The 23,330-nt window shown below is 37.4% G+C and overlaps 1 protein-coding gene and 1 long non-coding RNA gene across 3 annotated transcripts in view; both read left to right on the top strand.

Moving 5' to 3' along the window:
• Positions 1-12,957, top strand: part of LOC104117715 (pumilio homolog 1-like) — a 28,809-nt gene extending 15,852 nt beyond the window's left edge. The window contains exons 5-9 of one of the 2 annotated variants that reach the window (XM_070174979.1): positions 4,066-4,278; positions 4,361-4,471; positions 10,245-10,439; positions 10,926-11,100; positions 12,725-12,957. In XM_070174979.1, the coding sequence (XP_070031080.1) occupies positions 4,066-4,278; positions 4,361-4,471; positions 10,245-10,439; positions 10,926-11,100; positions 12,725-12,855 (825 nt within the window). In that variant the 3' untranslated portion in view covers positions 12,856-12,957. Of the gene's footprint in view, positions 1-4,065; positions 4,279-4,360; positions 4,472-10,244; positions 10,440-10,925; positions 11,101-12,033; positions 12,459-12,724 lie in introns of those variants that run through there. The other variant, XM_070174980.1, reaches the window with a different exon arrangement.
• Positions 12,958-21,233: 8,276 nt separating this feature from the next.
• LOC108947283 (uncharacterized) lies at positions 21,234-22,489 on the top strand. The gene is made up of 2 exons (XR_001971759.3): positions 21,234-21,517; positions 22,189-22,489. It is a non-coding gene; the product is annotated as an uncharacterized lncRNA (long non-coding RNA).
• Positions 22,490-23,330: the final 841 nt, after the last annotated feature.

The following is a 23,330-nucleotide window of genomic DNA, read 5'->3' as shown; positions in this document are numbered from 1 at the left end:
AAGATATAAAAGCATAATGGGGAGATGACAGACGATGATAGCTCAAACCGACATAATGAGGATTAGGGTTAAGTGTGGTCCGTATACCTTTCCGAAGTGCAATCGGTTTACTAGGAGTAGGGTCCGCAGCAGGAGCAGGGTCAGGTGCAGGACGAGAACCAGTTGGGCCTGATGGAGGACGCAAACGACGATGATAAGTCAAGAGTGGTGTTCCTGTGGCTGGGAAACTAGGGGGAACAACACTAGACTCCTCAACGGTTGGTATGGATGAAACCTCTGTGGTCGAAGGTGGAGGAGGAGCTATAGTAAACTCCTCAAAGGTCGGTATAGCTAAGACCTCAGATATATCATGGTGGTCAGCAGAAGTAAAGAAAGGTTTAGACTCAAAAAATGTGACGTCAGCTGACATAAGGTACCTACGAAGATCTGGAGAATAACAACGATATCCCTTCTGAACACGAGAATAACCAAGGAAGACACACTTGAGAGCACGAGGAGCTAACTTATCTTTCCCAGGGGCTAAGTTATGAACAAAACACGTGCTCCCAAAAATACGAGGTGGAAGAGAGTATAAGGGTGACTAGGGATACAATACTGAATGCGGAATCTGATTCTTGATGGGAGATGAAGGCATCCGATTAATCAAATAACAAGCTGTGAGAACTGCATCGCCCCAAAAACGCAACGGAACACGAGATTTAATTAGAAGTGTGCGAGCAGTCTCAATAAGATGCCTATTCTTTCTCTCAGCAACCCCATTTTGCTGAGGGGTATAAGGACAAGATGTCTGATGAATAATTCCTTGAGAAGTCATAAACTGCTGAAATTGAGAAGATAAATATTCTCAGGCATTATCACAGCGAAAAATGCGAATAGAAACACCAAATTGGTTTTTGATTTCAGCACAGAAACTCTGGAATATAGAAAATAACTCAGAACGATCTTTCATTAAGAAAAGCCAAGTACATCTTGAATAATCATCAATGAAACTAACAAAATAACGAAATTCCAAGGATGAACTGACTCTACTAGGACCCCATATATCAGAATGAACTAAGGAGAAGACAGACTCCGCATGACTCTCAACACTAAGCGAAAAGGAGGCTCGGGTATGTTTCCCAAGTTGACACGACTCACAATCTAATGTAGACAAACTAGATAAACTAGGCACCATCTTCTGAAGTTTGGATAAACTCGGATGTCCTAAACGTCTATGGATTAGATCTGGAGGATCTGTAACTAGACATGTTGTGGAAGGACTGAGTGAGTTAAGGTAGTAAAGGCCTTCTGATTCACGTTCTGTACCAATTGTCTGTCCCGTACTGCGGTACTGCATAATAAAAGAATCGTCAATAAAATATATACCACAATGGAGGGCACGAGTCAAACGACTAACAGATGCAAGACTAAAAGGACAGCCAGGGACATAAAGAACGGAATTTAGGGTGATAGAAGACAAGGGATTAGCTTGTCCAACTCCTTTTGCCTTAGTTTGACATCCATTGGCTAAAGTAACAGTGGGAAGAGACTGTGAATATACAATATTTGACAAAAGTGATATATTACCAGAGATGTGATCAGAAGCGCCTGAGTCCATGACCCATGGGCCAAGAGTGCTAGACTGGGAAACACAAGCAAAAGAATTACCAGTAACAGAAGTATCAGTCTCAGCAACTGAGGCTACTTGTGGAGATGTCTGCTTACTTGCTGGATACTGAAGGAGCTCATTATATTCTTCTTTAGATAAAGAAAATCCCTGGTTACCTGGAGTCTCGGTCTGAGCAATGTAAGCATTTTTGGGTGGACGACCATGTAAGGAATAGCACATTTCACGAGTGTGTCCAAGTTTGTGACAATAAGAACACTTGGGTCTAGATCTTCCAAAACAACCTCCTCCTCGTCTATGCTCCATAGTTTGAGATGCCCGAACATCTATTGTCTGGGATGCAAGAACAGAGGAATCAAGTATCTGTGATGAATCACTGGTGGACTTGATGCTGTAGCAAGGCGGAGTAATCGAGAGAATAATTCATCAACTGTCGGGTCAGTCGGACTAGCCAAAATCTGGTCGCGTACTGAATCAAGATCATTAGGAAGTCCAGCGAGGGTAAGAACGAGAAACATCTTCTGTCTCTGCTCTTGTTGTTTTTCCACACTAGCAGAAACTGACATCAACTTGTCAAATTCCTCCATGACTGCCTGTACTTGACCAAGTAAGTAGACATATCTAATTCCTGCTTCTTTAAGTTGTCATCCGTGATATCACATCATAGAAGCGAGATATGTCATTAGTGTATAAGGTGTGTGTCTTTGCCCAAACCAAATAACATGTCTGGAATGGACGGAACAAGGGCATCAACTTGGAATCAATAGATCGCCACAAGATACTACTTAACTGAGCATCGATTTTTGCCCAAAGTGCTATTGCCTTTTTATCTCCATCGCTAGACTGTTTGATTAGATGATCTTGAACACCTCGACCTTTACACCCCAACTCGACAGATGAAGCCCAAGCTAAGTAGTTTGAACCTCCCATTAAAGGTTTCGAGGTAATAATAGCACTAGAGCTTCCAGAACTCATGTTTCTAGACCCAAAAGCATCAAATCCCAAAGACATTGTTGCAAATTATTACCAAATAAGAGAAAGAATCAACTGTAATCCACTGAAACAGAGTACGGAAACACAGAAACAGAATACTGAAATTCTGTAGCTGCCGGAATCTTCTGTAGCTGTCGGAATAGTACTGTAGCTGTCGGAAAAAACTCAAAGTTGTCAGAATGAAATGAAAACAGTAGGGGTAGGATCGGAATTACCAGGCGACCCAACTGTTCTGAAGGAAGATTTTCAAAAAATGGCCGGAAGTGGTCGTACGCGCCGGCGCGTGAGCTCATGCGCGTGAGCTTCTGGTGGCGCATGAGGTGGCTTCTGCCGGAGCTTTTCACTGGGGTTTGGTCGCCGGACAGTGACGACTCTTGTGGTAGTGTTGGATTTTGCACAACACTGACAAAGATGAAGCAGATAGAAAACAACCTTAAAAAAAGTACTGGTTTCTCTTTCCCGGAATCGCTTGAATTTATGCACAGCGATAAGTCTTTCACAATTGCTCTGATACCATGTGAGAAGGCACGGGAGAAAATATGTTATTGATATTAGATGAACAATACAATACAAGAGGTCCTTATTTATATCTATACTACACAAGGACATACTACTACTCTACCAATGTGGGACAATACATGCTGTAAACTAACAGTAGATAAGTAAATGATTGATTTCCTAGATAAGGTATGCTATTTTCTTCAAATTTACCCTAGTTTTGGTTCTAATTTCGGGAATCAAATTGTATCTCGTCTCGATTTTTTCCATCCTTCGTGGTCAAAGTACCCAAAATTGTTTGACCAGATTCGGTGCAGATCCCATACCCACACCCATACTAGTGTCGTGTCGACACGGGTGCGACACCTAAGCTGCCGTGTCAGAGTAACTTAGGTTTAAACTGTAGAAGCAGGGTTTAGTGGGAACATTGAATCCCATGTTGTCTTCTGTCAGATTGTATCTTTAGTGGTAAGTGGTAACGATAAAACTTTCTTTTTTTATAGATGTTGGATGGATTTTTTTTGATATTTAGTTATGGCATACCCTTAGTAAGGTTGCAAAGTTGATACCCTCTTGGTGTAATACTGAAGGAAATTATTGAATTATTATATGAAGTGTTGCATGTTGCAAAGTTGACTCTTAGGGTTCACTGGGATCAAAAGGCTTCAATAGGCTGGCCTTGTTTCCTGTCTCCGATCGCATTGTTATTGAACTATTGATTATGTAGTTATGGATTGATTGACTGGGCTTCGGTCTGGATTCTGTACCTAGTGCCTCACAGAATGGACATTGGCATTTTTGTAATCCAAAATACCTATATCTTCTATGCATCATGCTGCTGTAAGGATTTTTTCTGGGTGATAGCTACTAGTCTAGTTTGACTTAGGCTTTGTGTCAATCATTTCTGTGTGATACTTCACTGCTAGTATTTGAGGTTATCTTTTCTTGTACCGTCGTGAATATTTCAGGCCATAGAGGTTGTTGATCTGGACCAGCAAACCAAAATGGTCACAGAGCTTGATGGTCATGTTATGCGCTGTGTTAGAGATCAGAATGGGAATCATGTTATCCAGAAGTGTATTGAATGCGTTCCAGAGGATGCCATCCAGTTCATTATTTCCACATTTTATGATCAAGTTGTGACATTGTCCACCCATCCATATGGATGTCGGGTCATACAGGTCAACGCTTAATTGCATGTAAATTCTATTTTGGTATTCTGAGTCCATGGGATGAGCTTTGTTTCTATTTTTACTTTGGCAGAGAGTCTTGGAACACTGCCATAATCCTGAAACACTGAGCATTGTCATGAAGGAGATTTTGCAATCTGTTTGCATGCTGGCGCAAGATCAATATGGGAATTATGTTGTTCAGGTCTGCTGCATATCTCAGCTTCCATAGCACATTACCAATAAGATGTTGTCAAGAGAATGCTAATTTACCAGAATATGTGAACTGTTCTATTAAAGCTTAAAACCAATCATCTCCTTTTCTATACTGGTTCCTATTTTGTAGTAAAGGATTGGTACTTCATCTGTTGGTGTTTAATTTATTCATCTGTTAGATAGCGCATTGTGGGGAACGGAGAAGACCTTCTTTGAAACACCACCATTGTTTATATTTAAGGGACTTTTCAGTTGTCTACCACTGAGCCAAATAAATGAAAATTGATTTAACACAACAACTATGCCTCCGTCCTAAACAAGTTAGAGCCGGGAATATGAATCCTCACTAAACACGTTACTCCATTTAGAATCATCTCATGCCAATATTCTGCACATACAAATAAAAAGTATTAAAAGTGATGTATATTTTCTAAACGTAAAAAATCTCTGAAAGGCTAAACCATTGTCACGACCCAAAAATCCCCACCTTTGGCCGTGATGGCGCCTAGCCGTACTTGCTAAGCAAGCCAACTCACAATCTACAAAATTAAAGTCGAATTCCTTTAACTAACAGAGTCATATTATAAATAAAGATAGAAATACTCTCAAAGCAGTAAAATATCATATACAGTCATAATATGGCCTAGACTCGGCATTACAGTACAACCCCCAAGACTAGGTGGCACAAGTACACGAGCCACTACTACAAATCTCAATACATGAACAAAGCTGTCCGAAATAGTAAAATAGACAGGGAATGGTAAAAGGACAAGGACTCGGGAACTACGAAATGAATCCATGGAGTGCAGCTCATCCTAAGTCTTCGTGCGGTCACCCAAGCTCAATCAAGAGGCTCCGCTAGCACCTAGATGTGCAGAAGCGTAGTATGAGTACACCACAATCGGTACCCAGTAAGATCAAGTCTAACCTCGAAGAAGTAGTGGCAAGGCTATAGGCATCATGATACTTACAACACATATAAATAACAGAGCTTTGAACTGAAATAGCTTACTAGTTATTGCCTTCGCTTCGGTTTTCTAATTGCACTACCTAGTGTTAGTTTTGTGTTTTAGCTTGTTTATTTGATAGGTTTGCTTGTCATTGCCCTTTCCTTTATCTTTCTTGAGCCGAGGGTCTACCTGAAACAGCCTCTCTGCCTTCTTAAAGGTAAGAGTAAAGTCCGTGTACACACTACCCTTCCCAAACCCCTTGTAGGAATACACTGGGTTTATTGTTGTTGTTGTTGAACTGAAATAGCAAGTAATCTCATGAATAACAAGAATCGAAGATATTAGCAGTTGGAAGGTATAAAGCATGCTTTTTCAATTCAAGAAATAATCATAATGCTGCTCATATATAATATTTAAAGATGGCATGCTTCAATCAACGGAGTCGAAGCTCCTAACTAGCATAAATAGATGGCATGTAACGATTAGCATCTAAATAAATGCATCTAAATTAGTCTAGGAGATTTATGCATGCTTAAAACCGGTACAAGATCCATGTACTACGATACAAAATTCATGTATCACCATAACCCGATACAAAATCCATGTGTCGACCAGATACAAATTCTATGTATCGACCATGCTCACAGGGCCCAAAGTCATGTACTTTTTAGGTTTTGCACCTCTCAAGTACAAAGAAGAGAGAAAAACAAAAGCACCCCGCTAAAGGTTTTCACAAAACTAGCGAAAGCGTTCTTCAAACTCACGTTAGAAGAATGTAAGATGAAAAGAAACCTCACTCACGTTCTTCAATCCCGCAAGATTGCAAGAAGAGTTGAATGAAGGAAGAACAATGAAATAAAAAGTAAATCACGTTTTTGAAGCAAGAGCTTAGAAAAACTAATCACTCCTCTTTATTTTCAGCATATTAAGCCCTTAAAATGGGCCTTACAATGAGTAAAATTGATAAGGTTAAGGAAAACTAATCCTAATTAAACTAGAATAAGAGTAAGGCTAAGAAAACCTATCCTAACTAAAATAGGATAAAGAATTCTAGTAAGAATGAGATACCAACTAACAGTTCTTGTTTGACTAGAACTACAAATATTATTCTACTAAAACAAGAATTAAATTACTAGGAAGCAAGAAATACGAAATCCTAATCTTTAAGGAAAAAAAATCCTAATCTTGATTGGATTCTTGGACTTCTTGAATTTTTAGCTTTCTTGATCTTGCATCATTCTCCCCTGGTTGAAAAAGACTCGTCCTCGAGTCTATTACATCTTGCTAGTTTATCATAGAGCTTCTTCACGTTGTAAGAAAACTTAGAACGTGGTCAAACTAAATCCCACTTTCTAAGTTTCAATTTTCTACCAAGCCTTCTCCATGTAATCTTTCTATGTTGACTCTCAAACTTCAACTTACAATATGAAGTTATTGATGTTAGAACTACATGAAACTTAGCCAACTCCATGTCTAGCTTTGAATTAAACATAGATATCAACGCTCTTCTTGAGACTGCATCAATTGCTATGCTTGTAAACCAACAATCACTTTGACGATGGCCATATATATTTATGAGGTGAAGATATCTTGTTTCTCCAATATACCTCAAACTCTCCATTATCCACTCCTTTCTAGGTAATCCTTCTTCTTGTTCATGCATATTTTTATGGACTTTAGGATTAACGCAATATGCCGACTTGTTTGGAATGATAAAGTCAACAATCAAGTCAATATTGTGTTAAGCATCTCTTAAAGGCGGAAAGTCAGTGACACACATGGCTGGATACTCCAATGGATCATCATAAAACTTTGGTGGTAAATCCTCAACTTGTGGATCCAATGCATGTTCCTTGTCTCTTTGATATTGGTCTTCATCAGTTTTGTCCTCTTCACTCCCTAGATTATCTGAATATTTATCATATTGGGCATGGTGCATTGGTACTCTCATGTCTTGGTCACCTTCAACCTCTTCAACTTGCTCAATATATCTTGCTCTATGCGGTTGAATTGGTGGATAACGAAGTGGTAGACGTGGCAGTTGCACTGGTATGTTATGTGGTGATTGAAGCACCAAACCTTCAACCAATTCAGTCAGATGCTTTATTGATTCCGTCAAGCTATTTAGCTGCAATTTAATTTCTTCATTGTCTCGTTCAAGGACTGTAGTTCTTAATTTCTGAATTTTTAATTGAAGATCCATTGAAGAGGATCATGAACTTGCTATTTTCTTGTTTGGTGACACGATGAATAAGATAGCAAGTCAAGAATTCGAACCTGGAACCTGTGCTCTGATATCAAATTGATGTACTTTTGAGGTTTTGCACCTCTCAAGTACAAAGAAGTGAGAAAAACAAAAGCACCCCCGCTAAAGTTTTTCACAAAACTAGTGGAAGCGTTCTTCAAACTCATGTTAGAAGAATGTAAGATGAAAAGAAACCTCACTCACACGTTCTTCAATCCCGCAAGATTGCAAGAATCGTTGAATAAAGGAAGAACAATGAAATAAAAAGTAAATCACGTTTTTGAAGCAAGAGCTTAGAAAAACTAATCACCCTCGTTATTTTCAGCATATTAAGCCCTTTAAATAGGCCTTACCATGAGTAAAATTGATAAGGTTAAGGAAAACTAATCCTAATTAAACTAGAATAAGAATAAAGCTAAGAAAACCTATCCTAACTAAAATAGGAAAAAGAATTCTAGTAAGAATGAGATACCAACTAACAATCCTTGTTTGACTAGAATTACAAATATAATCCTACTAAAACAAGAATTAAATTACTAGGAAGCAAGAAATGCGAAATCTTAATCTGTAAGGAAAAGAAATCCTAATCTTGATTGGATTCTTGAACTTCTTGGATTTTTAGCTTCTTGATCTTGCATCACAAAGTAACATGGGTAATCATTTGACTTTAGAGGGACGAATCCTTATCCAGGCACAAAAAGGAGCTTAATAGCTCACATATAATCAAATATCGGGTGATTATGTCCTGTGTGCCATAACTGTATTTCATCTGATGCCTTACCTTTCGTGCCAGAATTCACAGTCCAAATCAAGTATCCATATACAAAATATATGCATTTGCTCAAGAATTATAGACAAAAAATGCACAAGGACTTGATAAAATCATACGGATATGTGCTCATGGAATTTCTATATAGCAACGGATAATTTAAGCAATTCAACATATCAAGAATAAGTTCCCATGCCTTCCTAAATAATCATGAACCTAGGCATGATCTTTAACATGACTAAGGGAGTGAATGTAGTCATAAAAGCCAAACAAATCATGAGTCAAATGAACACATAATTAAAACAAGGCATAAAGTATCCAAAATCTACCCCGGGCATATGTAAACTTGGAAAGTGTATATACGCTCGCCACTCCGTATATACACCACCCCGAATACCTTAAACACATAGCAATCAAGTCAAATCCTAGGGGTTTCCCTCTTAACAAGGTTAGCTAAGAGACTTACCTCCACCCGGTAGTCTTCAGTCTTCCAAAATAGCCTTTCCTCTCAAATCCACCTCCGAATGAGTCGAATCTAGTCAAATACAACTCAATAATGTCAAACAAAGCCATAGGAATCAATTCCAGACAATAAAGTTCGAATCTTTAATCAGATCCCCAAAAGTCAACAAAAGTCAACCCGTACCTACACGGTCAAAACCCAAGTCAAGGGGTAGATCTCGACTACCCATAATCCAATGAGTCCAAATATGTGATTAGATTCTAAAACCAACTCCAAATCGACCTTCAAATTCCCAAAATACACCCTCTTAAGTTGTAGACACAACACCCAAAATTTCCTTTAAAATCTATGCTTTTAGGTGTAGAATTCCATGGAAAAATAAGATATAAAGTTAAATCCAAGTGAAAATTGCTTACCTTTAATGATGTAGTGAATTTGCTCCTCAAAATCTATCACTCTTGAAGTTTAGGGCTCAAAATATGAAAAAGTAGATAAAAGTTCCGAAATCACAACTTAAATATTCTGCCCATTGATATGCATCGGGATCGCGACACATCCCTCACTATCACGAAGGTAAAAAATCTGCCCTGCTGAAACTCCACTTCGCGAACGCGAAGTACCTTATGCGAACTCGATGGCTACTCCGGCATAGGATCTACGGTAAAAGTGCTAACATCTAAAACATATTCTCAACTAGTATGTATCCCCTATGTAGATCTTCCATTGTGCCCTATCTTCACTAAGTCTGCATGGATCACCAGAAATTGTAGGTCCTTCGAAACAATTTCCTTCTCTGTGATTTTGGGTCTAGCTTGTCCTCTTTTAACACCTTCACTACCATGGTTTCACACCTACGGACCGGTGCATTTGGAGTTCGAGGCAGACATGACTAAACCATCTCAAGTCCTCGATGTGTGCTACTTGAACCTTCTTGTGAATGTGATCATTTCTTATCTTGTATGAACATACATCGCATCCACATCTCTGCGACATTCATCCTACTGTCATCAAACTCCCGTTACATGGTTGGAATATTTGGCCCCTTGCCAGCGGCACCCCAAGTCCTCTTAAAATGGCTGTTAACACTTACTTAAATTCCATGTTTATTGGGTGTAGAATTTTTAAGGCTTAAAATTTATGCATCTCATTATTGGCGAATGTGCCAACTGTTTCTAGTTGCACCCATAGTAGAATGCATTCTCGTGTCTCAGTGTTGTGCCGTTGATAAGAATCAGACATAGGTCATCAGCTCTCCCATTTTGAGGGGTTTGGTAAAGGGATTTGTTCTCACAATGTGTTCGACAACTCCTCAAGTACTGATGTGTTTTGTAACAGCATGTATTGGAACATGGAAACCCAGAGGAGCGCACTTCTATAATTAACAAACTGATGGGGCAGATAGTTCAGATGAGCCAGCAGAAATTTGCCTCGAATGTTGTGGAGAAGTGTTTATCCTTTGGAACTCCTGAAGAACGCCAGACCTTGGTAAATGAGATTCTTGGCTCTGAAGATGAAAATGATCCTCTTCAGGTTTGTTAATTTTCAGATCCTTCCATTTTTAGTGGTATGCTCAAGCTTACTTAGAGTTCTCTGTACCATTTGGCTGTCTAATTTAAACAAGATCTATTTCGATGTAATTGCTCTATTTAGGTGATTGAGCTTTATACTGTAGATGGATTTCTGAGAACAAATAATCATTGTTCACAAGCATTTGGCTTCTTAACAACATTTTATAAATCTTTAATTATAAAAATTAAATAGTACTTTGTATATAGTTTCTAAGTATGTGATTTTCTCTTTAATAAAAGGGATTGATGTCTAAATTGTAAATTCATGGTGAAAATTACATACTTTCACCTCGTACTCCAAACCCCGTCATTATCTTTCACCTTGTCTAAATTCATGAAAATTTGGGTATTTATGAGCAATTGTCTTTCAACTTCACGCACTAGGAAATATTTCGCTGGTGTTCATAAGTGCTCTTTTTTATTTATTTTTAAATGATTTAATGTGCAGGTGATGATGAAAGATCAGTTCGCAAACTATGTTGTACAGAAAGTGCTGGAGACGTGTGATGACCAGCAACTTGAACTGATTCTCAACCGAATAAAGGTTCATCTAAATGCTCTGAAGAAATATACCTACGGAAAGCACATAGTTGCCCGTGCGGAGAAACTAGTTGCTGCTGGAGGTATTCTTTCTTTTACCTCCACTCTTCTCACCTACAAAGTCATGTTTTTATTGATTTCAAGTGATATGGTAGTGAATCCCTTACAATTTTGTGAAACAAAATTGAAATTAGCAGTATTCCAACTTTTCACCTGTCAATTATTATTATTATTTTGCTGCAAAATTGTCTATAATTAGACTGATTAATATGATCACGATGGGCTAACAACTAAGTTACTCGGACTCTTCACTTTCCACGCCACACCCGTGTCGACACGACGTGGGTGTGGGTTTGGGATTCGTACCGGATCTGGTCAACCCATTTTGGGTATTTTGACCAAAATCAGCGGAGAAATTCGGGATAAATACAATGATTTCTGAAGTCAAAACAAAGGCTAGGGTGAAACCGAAGAAAATGGAGTACCTTGTATATAAAAATTTCTATGCCAGTCCTTTCCTTTTATCTCCTTCGCAGATTCTCCTGTTAATTGATATTTTCTCCTTCTCTGAATGCCTTGTAAGTTTTTCACACAATATCTCATAATTTAGATATATTTTATAACTCTATTTTTAGATATTTAAATTATTTTTAGTCGAATCCCCACACCCGTATCCCTACCTGGATCCGTATTCCCGAATTTTAAAATTTAAATCATGAAGGATGCGACTTCTAGATCCGCACCCGTATCGGACACCCGCATCTGAGTCCGAGCAACTTAGGTTAACAATATATACACCTTGCTTACTAGGTATCTCTTTCTTCTCTAATTATAGTTTTGCCAAACTCTAGTCTCTTGATTGAGATGCGCCCCCACCCAGACACCTCAATTCCAGAACTTTGTAGGTAAATGTAAGACTTGTTTATGACTGCCTGCCAATAAATGCTATGGTTGCAAAGTGGTGCTCTTGTACAGTGTGGACGTGCATTTTTAACTAGGTGTTGCATTGTTTGCAGAGAGGAGGATCAGTGATCTGGCTTCTTATTCTGCTTAGATAGCATAGGAAGGAAACTGTACAGCTAATTGAGGCTAGGATGAGTGTCCTCGCCTTTGTTCTGTTGTAGCTTTGGCTCTACCTGTTATCATGGAGCACGTTAAAAAATAAGAATGTTTGTAGTACATGAGTTGTACATTATTAGTTTGAGGTATACCTAGAGTCGGGTTAGCCGTTAGGTGAGGCTCAGATGGTAAACATACCTGATGCCACTGGCGAGGAGATAAAAGTAACTGTACAAGGGTGTATAAAAGAAACTGTAGAAGTCTGGTCGTGACTATACAAACGTTGCCTTGTGCAAAGCCTGTGTTTTTTAGGTTAGCATGAGGTTTTCCTAATGTATGGATGATTATTTTCCTTTCGAAAAACAAACTTTTACTCCTTTAATCTGTTGCAATTACTGTCCCTCGTTTCTCTGCTTAGGAATTGCATCAGAATTATTACTGTGCCTCGTTTCTCTGCTATAGAATTTCATCGGAATATGTTGCCTGTAACCATAGCACCACACGGCTGATCATGGTAGCAGGTGAATGCAGAGTTGCTACTTGGCTTTTTTATCTCCAATTATTGTTAGTCATAAAATATTGAATTTGGAAAACAGGATTTCATAAATCTCCTGCTGTCTTTTTGCAATGTTCACATTTTCTTTTCAGGATCCAATGTTGCAATTGTTAAATCTAGGTCACTGCACTCCCAGAATTATTCATCTGCGCTTTCCAAGTTGCCAACGAGAAGAAATAACCCTATTTCTTGCATTTTTATCCTCTCTATGAGTTGTCATTGAGAAAGACAGCTTTTATAGTTTCATAGTTAGTAAAGATAAACAATTAGGAACTAGAGAACGTGACAAGAGAAAACATTACGCATATTCGTGCTCCACTTGAGCATCTAGCATGAATCAATTACATTAGTTGCTCTGCTTTGTATGTCAAACTTTCAAATATTATACAGTGACCAAAAAAATAATAATAGAAAATCAGGATGACACGACTGAAAGAGAGGTGGGGCATAAGAAATGACTGATTGCAAGGTGGGTTTGACAAACATTAGCTCATCTACATGTGGTGACACATAGGCTTAACATTATTGGGCCGACAGTCTTTCGTGATGTCTCTTGATTTACTCAATATTTTCAATTGAATCATTATCAAATTAGAAAAAGGCAAATGGTTTAATAGTCCCAAAACTTGCACCGGATTTTAAATCGTTATATAAACTTTCTTTTTTATTTTAATACTTCTATTTAATAAATAGTATACTAGAAAAACATCTGATTTTGCCGATTGTATAGTTGATATGCAAAACTGTGTGCTAATCACCATTTTCTCCATTTTTACACTACCAAAAACTTCAAACAACGAAACCACCACCTTCATCCATCGAATCCGCCAGCCTGCCAACGGAGGATTTTTTCTAATGATCAGTCCGGTGAAATAATTTTAGTGGTAGCCGTTGGTATTGACAGTGAAGAAGAAGAGAAAAAAGGGCAAAAATGGGTTAAACATATGTTAAACAAAAGAAAATAAAAGGTTAAACAAAACAAAAGTGGGACCCATATGTCACATAATAAAATGTTAAACATTGACGTGTCATTCATGTAAGAGCGATTAAGGGGCACACTCAACCGAGAGTGTTTATTAGTTGTGCTTTTATCAAGTAGAAGTGTTAAAATAAAAATGAAATTTTATTTTAAAATTCGGTGCAAGTTTAGGGAGCTATTAGGCTAGTATGCCTTAGAAAAAACCTATCTTTTGCTAACAAAGCATGTCTTAAAACAATAACTAATTACTCAGACTCAAGCAAGTTGAGGTCGGACATATAAATCTTCATTATTTATGTGACACTGTTTAAGTCTAATATTTCTCGTAGCAAGTTTTATGTTGGCTGTTAATTTATTATTTTTACTACTACTCCTATTTTAGTTTAGCATGATGATAATATGAGTTGAGCTTAAACAAAGAAGTGAAAATTTATATCGCCCACACCAACTTTGTTTAGGACTAAGGCATAGTTGTTGTAATTGGTATTATTATTTAAGTCTAATATTTTTTTCAAAAAAATTAGTTTAACTAGCATTATTAGTTCTTTATATACCAAGACTTCTACCAAACATTAAAGACTTCAAGTAAATTTAATATTATTGTTCAAATTTAATCCCAATTAACTAATATCACGTATATAAATTTTTTTGTTCCTATTATATTTTTTCGCAAGGTTTGTTTGAATTTTAAGAGATTGTAGTCTTTCAGAGATGATTTTCTTTTATTTAATTTAAATTTATCTCATCCTTTTTTAACATCTCCATCGTTATGGTTTCACGCTTAGAGAAAAAGTGAATTTAGAGGTCGATTAGGACGTCACCAAATATCTCAAGCAAATCTTTTCTTATTTTATCCTCGGTATGTGCTACTTACACCTTCTGCCAAATGTAGTCATATTTATCTTGTATATGTGTTACACCCCATGTTTTCGTACGTGAAAGTACGTCATAAATAAATTGATGGAAGTTCGGAGCTAAAATACGATCCGAGCTAAAATACCCCGTATTTATGGACTAGTACCATACAAGATACCACATGGTCATGATAGTAAGGTGTATAAAGTGTATTGAAAGTGAGTAGTATTTTAAGTAAATTGAGATAATTTCTAATTATGTAGATAATGGAATAATTATTGATTTTAATGGGAAGCTTAGCAATTAATTAAAATGTTGGTGGTTAATTGGTTGGGAATAGATAGCCAAAAACGTGGCAGCAACTAAATCACTCTTACTTCGTGAAGCAAGATGGCACATTAAAAGAGTCTTGGGGATTAGTCATCACCTAAGTGGGGCCCACACCCACTAAGGTAAAAGATATCTCAAAAATTTACAAAGAGAGTCATGTCTAATCTTCATAGTAATGTGAATTGCTCCAGCAAAATCATACAAAAATAATAGTAATGTGGGTTACTTCAATGATTCATACGAGATTGCATTTTACTAAGAATATACAATAGACGGTGCAATCTTTCAATGATTCATACGATATTACATCTTAGCAAGAATATACAATTGACAGTGCAATATTTCAATGATTCATACGGATTTTTCCCTACTTCGATCCGCCGTTACGTATTTTCGCAAAAGAGAATTGGCTCAAGTATGTTAAGGCTATCCCTTCTTTCCTTTTGGCATGATCTATACGACACGAACGAAACGAACAAATGCACAATTTTCATAAATGACTCTATTCATAGAAATACTAGGGGTGTCTATATTCTTGATTCCCCATGTGAATTATTATTATATATTCTGTTCATAGGTCTTGAAAAAATACGTATTTGATAAAATTTATCCGACATGCATATTATTTTTATAACATTCCGAGAAAATCTTATTAACGTATTTCTTATGCATTTCATGCATTTATACATGTACATTGACCCATGACCAGATGGCGTTATATACGCGTATATTATATGTATATGAGATATGGGAAAAGGTTATGGCGTTATATACGCACCACCAACTGATCAGCTGGTATACGTTGATGAATTGCCCACAGTGGCCGAAATGATATGATGGGATGCCCTTAGAGGCTTGATGATGTTATGAACACATATACATATGCATAGTATGGCATTTATATGCATATGCATGATATTATAAAAATAAAATGATTCACAGAGCTATGCAGACGTACATGTCGAGTCTTTTACTCCATGTTTCTCTCATGTCTATTATTTACTGATTTTCATTCCTTACATACTCGATACATTATTTGTACTGATGTTCCTTTTTGCCTGGAGACGCTGTGTTTCATGCCCGCAGGTCCCGATAGACAGGTCGAGAGCCCTCCAAGTAGGCTATCAGCTCAGCGGAAGATGTTGGTGCGCTCCATTTGCTCCAGAGTTACTTATTTAGTCAGTATGATTTAGACATGTATTGTTTGGTATGGCAGGACTCTATCCCGACCTTTATGACAATTTTGTATTCTTAGAGATTTGTAGACAAATGTCATGTACGTAAAAGATTGTATAGCCTTGTCGGCCTATGTTTAGTGTACGAGTAGTTATTTTGGTCTTATAGACCCGTATGTCTTATGTATAAGTTGGTTTTACATGTTGTATTCTACTTATCTCACGGCAGTATTTTCGGCTCAGTTATATATGATAGTATGATATGAAAAGACACGTTATGTTGGTACTCGATTGAGTAAGGTACCGGGTGGCCGTCACGACTCATCGATTTGGGTCGTGACAAAAGTGGTATCAGAGCAGTTCTATGCTAGGGAGTCTACAAGCCGTGTCTAGTAGAGTCTTGTTTATGGGTGTGTCGTGCACCACACTTATAAGCAGGAGTCTACAGGGCATTTTGGACTGTCACTCTTTCTTCTCACTTTAGATCGTGTGATAGAGCTCAGTTGTAAGAATTCGAACTCCTAAATTCTATTTTATTCGTAATACAACGATACCTACATCCAGAAAGACAATTGCTAAGAGGTTACATGTGGCTGTGGAAGAGTTGAGTCAGAGGAACTTGATTTTTCATGATGCTTATGATGAGTAAATGTAAGGTCTTCAGCAGAACATGTGGGGTACTAAGACGCGTAAGCTTCTTGATAAGCAGCCTTAAGGCAAGAATATCTATCCATCCATATGGTGAAAAGTAATGAGAGATTCAGAAGATAGATACAAGTTTCAACAATAACAGAGGTATGTACAATTGGCCACACTCATCTCATTTATGCCTTACGGGGGCTAACAAAAATAGTATAAGAGAAGGACGGATATTAGGATCCGGCTGAGTTTAGAGTGACCAAAATAGTGGATGGATTATTTGCGTTAGCTGACATTTTCGAAGGATATTGCAAATGTGCTAATACATCTCCTTGTAAGACACCCAGATGGTGCACACTAAAATCGTACAACTAGATATGAGTATTAAAAAGATAGGCACTAGAAGCCTCGAAGGGATAGATATTACCTTAGTGTGGCTCCCGTCTGTAGTAGAGAAAGAATGTTAGGCAACCCGAAGAGCCTGTGGATAGAGCAAGGGAAACTAAAAGCAAAGGGAGTATCTTGCTTAAGTTCTCAGAATAAAGTGATAGACAGAAATGCTAGCAGGGAAATAAGAATAGAGTTAATGAACCATTATGAGTAAGATATGATACATGGATAACAACAGTAGATCAAAAAATAACAGTATTACTGAGTCTATAATCAAGTGAAGGAAAAGACGAGAGGTGACAGGCTTTGAGACAACAAAAGAGTATAGGCCATGAAGTCATATCCTCTTTTCGAGAAATAAGTTCATGACTCTAACGTGATTACCAGAAGAAAGAGTTAGACCCTAAAATAATAGAAATCAGTATGGACTGGTGAACAAGATAAACTAAACGTGAGTAAAGGATTGAGTGATTGGATAATAGTCAGCATCATGAGAATTTTAGATTACGTTCCGGCGATAATAGAATGGACAACGGAAGAAGATTCATGAGAAATTCAGAGAATGGTTATTCAGGAAGACACTTCCTTAAAGCAAGCAATATGAGCAAAGTTAAGCTTAAGGGACTGTATGTTCCAGTTATACTAAGTGTCACCAAGAATGCGATAAAAATGAGAAAGGGATGAGATTGCACTCATTCAAATCCTATAGATATGCTATGATTCCAGAATATTATGCAAGCACAACGTCATGGAGAGGAAGTAAGGGTTCCTACCCAAGATGTTATTGATAGATAAGGAACCAGTGCGAGACGTAAGTTAAGACAAAGGAAATAACCCAAGGAAGATTACGTGGAATATTGATATGAGAATGGGCCAACGAGTAGTTAGTAGTTGATTCAGGAAGAGCCTAGTTATGGATAAACAAGAGGACACAGACAAATCAACAGATTGTGCAAGACGAACATAGTGAACCCCAACATGGGGAATTCAGTCTCGCAGATATAACATCGTGATCTTTGAGATATATTCAGATAGGAGTTGGGGTAGTTAAAGGTAAATGAAATAGAATGACACTGGGAAGACGGTCAAAATATTAGTTTAAAAGCAACCCTATGAGCACAAGGGCGTAGAAATAAGTAACTACGGATAAATATAGGCGGGGAAGAACATCAAAAAAAAATTCCGTCAAGTATACGACGTGATAAGCTTGTAACTTTACAAGAGCCAGAAGGTCTCCCTAAATACTACAACGAAAGACTAGTCGAGGAAATAAGGAAGAATGCTTCAACCTAAGCATAGTGACCAAAAGAGGAAATGATCTTGTAACAACAGTCTCACAACAACATTGTATACACTCCATAAGGAAGTGGCACCTGGCGTGGCTAATGAGCGGGAAATGAAAACAAAAATAATATTCGAGACCATATGAATTTCACAAAATTCTAACATGCATGGGAATTAAGATAAGCTAAGTATGCACGCAACAAGGGGGCAGAAAGACCAGGAAAAGTAATTGCTTACATTTAAAGAAAGCTGAGATGGAACAAAAGAAATTATTCGATCAATGATCCAGAGTTAGTTACGTTATGAACGCACTCAAGATTTCGGAGCATTATCCATACAGCATGTATGTTGACACTCATACAGTTGTAGAAGACTCTGGTATAAGTTAAAAGAAAGAATTGAATTCAGGTCATAGACAAGGGATTGAATTGTTAGATGATGGTATCACGGATATTCCATAGCGTCTATGAAAGGCTAAAGTAATAACTCATACCATGAGCCGCAGATCGGAAAATAGCTTAAGCCTACATAAAGGCTGATCAGAAGGAGGAGGACACTAAAGAGTTACATCAACAAAGTAAATTAGGGATCTGATTATTTGACCAAAAAAAATTATTATAGACCTCGTGATTGAGAACATTACAGGATTACTCTTAGATATCAGAGGTACAAGAGAGATAATACAGTAGCCATATCCTATAATGGCTCTACGATAAAGCCAGTTAGAAAAAGTACTAGCCTCATAAGAAGTCAGTATGAAGCTCCCACCGGGTTGTGTATGCACTAGAGTTGCAAGTATTATAATAGATCTTTAAGTTATGGATGTGAATTATACCTATGTGGAAGGGAGGTCATAAAAGAGATAGAAGATACGATGCAAGATTTTGGAGTAGTAAGGTAAAGGTGAACAACGTACGAGATACTCAAATGCAGAAGGTTGTGAATAGTCCATACCTCGGATAGAAGCGCTGGGATTCAGTATCCAGGAATGATAGAGATGTCATTGGTGGCATATCTTCCAGCCTATGGGTTCTAGGTATCGAGAGGCCTAGTCAAGAGAGTAAAGAAGAGTTAGAGATGATGTGATGTCTCACTTGATGTTCCAAAATAACATAAGGAGATTTATGGTACAAGCAAGTTGAAGGAAGGTTGAAAGTAGTATAAATAAATATGTGTAGTAGGTCGCAAGCTAAAGTATGGTAAAGTAACAAGGTTTTAGGAAGTCAGGAGTACGGATAAGAAAGGGCGAGTAAGAAAGTGACGAGAATGGATAGGTCCTTAGGATTAAGCCCATGAAAACAAAATGAGCTGATGGTTTCTCTAAGTTATACCAAGCTCAGTATAGCCTGAATGAACTCAAAGGAGTCTAAGACTAATGGCATTTAGAAGATATGGAATGCCGCCCTGATAGTACAATGAGGGTATAATTGTGACAGATAAAGGATGACGATTTGGCCTTCGATTGAGTAATGATTTAAAGAGGATTTCATGAATTGTACGGGATTAGAATGCCCACATAAGTGAATCACATTGGGATGCTATAAAATACAGTTATTGAAGTACAATATCGCCGCTAAGTGGATCAGGAAAATAACTTCAAATATTCCTCGATGCAACGTAAGCCCTAGTGGCAAGGTATTACGTAAGAAGTTTCAAGTTATCATTGGTATATTGTAAATCAATATTGAGGTGAATCAACAATGGATGGACAAAAGTCACAAAGTATGAGATGAGATTAGGCCGTCATTCTTAAGATGAACAGTAACGAGAAAGCATTAAAGAATTTAGATTTATACATATGGGATAAGCAACAAAAGTAACCTGGAGTTTGGTAGCAGACCTCAGTAACGATAAATCAAAGTAAGAGTTATGATATAGTATGACCTACCTAGATGCAGTAAAGTCATACAAATGGATAACCGGGTCTATGAAATAAGATATAACAATATTCGTAAGTTCAATAAATTATCGAGCGAAGAACTTCATTGTACTTATAAATGCCCAAAGAGATATATTTTCAAGCTCTGTATATGCTTACAAAGTGACGCCTAGGGATTGGCTAAAAACTGGAGGAAAAAGGAGAGAAGAGTCGCATAGGCGCACTTACAAAGTCAGAGTCGTACATGCTGCATGATAAAAGATAGCAACAATTACAAGATTGGAATGATTCCGACCACGAATCGTGGTGTGAGAAAGAGGCCTAAAGGGGGAAATGCCCTGGCATTTGGGATTCATTCACAGAATAGTTGCCTAAATGGAAAGAAGAGTATTAAAGTATTCGCAAGAGCTACAGGTTATGAGAATGATAAGTACATCAGTCAACATTCGAGGACGAATATTTCAAAGGGGGGAATGATGTTACACTCTATATTTTCATACGTGAAAGTACGCCATAAATAAATTGATGGAAGCTCGAAAATAAGATGTTACATCCCGCATTTTCGTACGTTAAAGTTTCGTCGTAAGTTAATCATTGTAAGTTCGAGAATGAGATTATTTTGAGATTATAAGCATTATGCTATTTCAAACAAGTAATGAGTAAATTCGTGAAGTTGAGAGGGTAAGCAAATCGAAAAAAATAAATTTTTGTCGAAGTTTGACATTTTGAGATAAAATACGGTCCGAGCTAAAATACCCGGTATTTATTGACTAGTACCATACAAGGTACCACATGGCCATGATAGTAAGGTGTATAAAGTGTATTAAAGGTGAGTAATATTTTAAGTAAATTGAGATAATTTTTAATTATATGGATAATCGAATAATTATTAATTTTAATGGGAGATTAACAATTAATTAAGATGTTGGTGGTTAATTGGTTGGGAATGGATAGCCAAAAACGTGGCAGCAACTAAATCACTCTTACTTCATGAAGCAAGATGGCACATTAAGAGAGTCTTGGGGATTAGTCATCACCTAAGTGGGGCCCACACCCACTAAGGTAAAAGATATCTCAAAAATTTACAAAGAGAGTCTTGTCTAATCTCCGTAGCAATGTGAATTGCTCCAGCAAAATCATACAAAATAATAGTAACGTGGGTTACTTCAATCATTCATACGAGATTGCATTTTACCAAGAATATACAATAAACGGTGCAATATTTCAATGATTCATACGAGATTGCATCTTAGCAAGAATATAAAATTGACAGTGCAATATTTCAATGATTCATACGGATTTTTCCCTACTTCGATCCGCCGTTACGTGTTTTCGCAAAAGAGAATTAGCTCAGGTATGTTAAGGCTATCCCTTCTTTCTTTTTGGCATGATCTATACGACCCGAACAAAACGAGCAAAAGCACAATTTTCATAAATGACTCTATTCATAGAAATACAAGGGGTGTCTATATTCTTGATTCCTCATGTGAATTACTATTATATCTTCTGTTCATGGGTCTCGGAAAAATATGTATTTGATAAAATTTATCCGATAGGCATATTATTTTTATGACATTTCGAGAAAGTCTTATTAACGTATTTCTTATGCATTTCATGAATTTATACATGTACATTGATCCATGACCAGATGGCGTTATATACGCGTATATTATATGTATATGGGATATGGGAAAAGGTTATGGCGTTATATACGCACCACCACCTGATCAGCTGGTATACGTTGATGAATTGCCCATAGTGGACGAAATGATATGATGGGATACCCTCAGAGGCTTGATGATGTTATGAACACATATACATATGCATGGTATGACATTTATATGCATATGCATGACATTATAAAAATAAAATGATTCACAGAGATATGCAGACGTACATGTCGAGTCTTTTACTCCATGTTTCTCTCATGTCTATTATTTACTGATTTTTATTCCTTTCATACTCAGTACATTATTTGTACTGACGTCCCTTTTTACCTGGGGACGCTGCGTTTCATGCCCGCAGGTCCCGATAGACAGGTCGAGAACCCTCCAAGTATTCTATTAGCTCAACGGAAGATATTGATGCACTCCATTTGCTCCGGAGTTACTTATTTGGTCAGTATGATTTAGATGTGTATTGTTTAGTATGGCAGGACTCTGTCCCGACCTTTATGATAATTATGTATTCTTAGAGGCTTGTAGACTGATGTCATGTACATAAAAGATTGTATGAATTTGTCGGCCTATGTTCAGTGTCCGAGTGGTTATTTTGGTCTTATAGGCCCATATGTCTTATGTATAAGTTGGTATTACATGTTGTATTCTACTTATCTCATGACAGCCTTTTCGGCTCAGTTATCTATGATAGTATGATATGAAAAGACACGTTATGTTGGTACTCGATTGAGTAAGGTACCGAATGGCCTTCGCGGCCCATCGGCTTGGGTCACGACAATATGGCCACACATTCATTTTAGCCTCTATATTAATGAGACACTCATATGACGGATATGCTAGACTTTAGCGATCCAACATTCATATCATATATTATTGCTGGCCTTACAGTTTGCCGTTCTATTTAGCTTACCTGTAACTTTGATAGGAATCCTTTTATCAAATAATACTTCTCCATTTTAATCATCCTTTCTGATTTTATGTATAACATCTCCTTATTACTATTTTTCTAGTACATCAAGTCTAAATATTTGAATAATTTACATATAAGCACCGTAATTCTATCTAATTAATATCAACTTTACTCTTCTTATTGTTGGTTAAGCTTATAGTGTGTATACTCTATCTTACTTCTAGTTATCCTAAACCCTTGCTCCCTAGAATGCTTTCCCATAGTTCAGTATGATTGCTTTAACTTAAGTTTACGCATTATCATTTTATTTACACCGATCAATGTGAATTAATCTATATCTTTAAGACCAACATACTGGATATTTAAGTTGTCGGACTGCAAAAGAGGTACTGCAACAACAACATCAACAACATCAGTGAAATTCCACAAGTGAGATCTGAGTAGGGTAAAATGTACGCAGACCTTACCCCTACCTTGTGACAGAGACTGCAAAAGAGGTATTTCATAAAATTTGGAGTTGACAATGTAACGACCCGACCGGTCGTTTTGAGCTCTAGCGCGTCGTTCGACGGTTTGAG

Source organism: Nicotiana tomentosiformis, chromosome 5 (genome assembly GCF_000390325.3).
Source record: "Nicotiana tomentosiformis chromosome 5, ASM39032v3, whole genome shotgun sequence".
NCBI lineage: Eukaryota > Viridiplantae > Streptophyta > Magnoliopsida > Solanales > Solanaceae > Nicotiana > Nicotiana tomentosiformis.
Note: the sequence above shows the minus strand (reverse complement) of the source record. Positions and strands in the feature narration are given on the sequence as shown.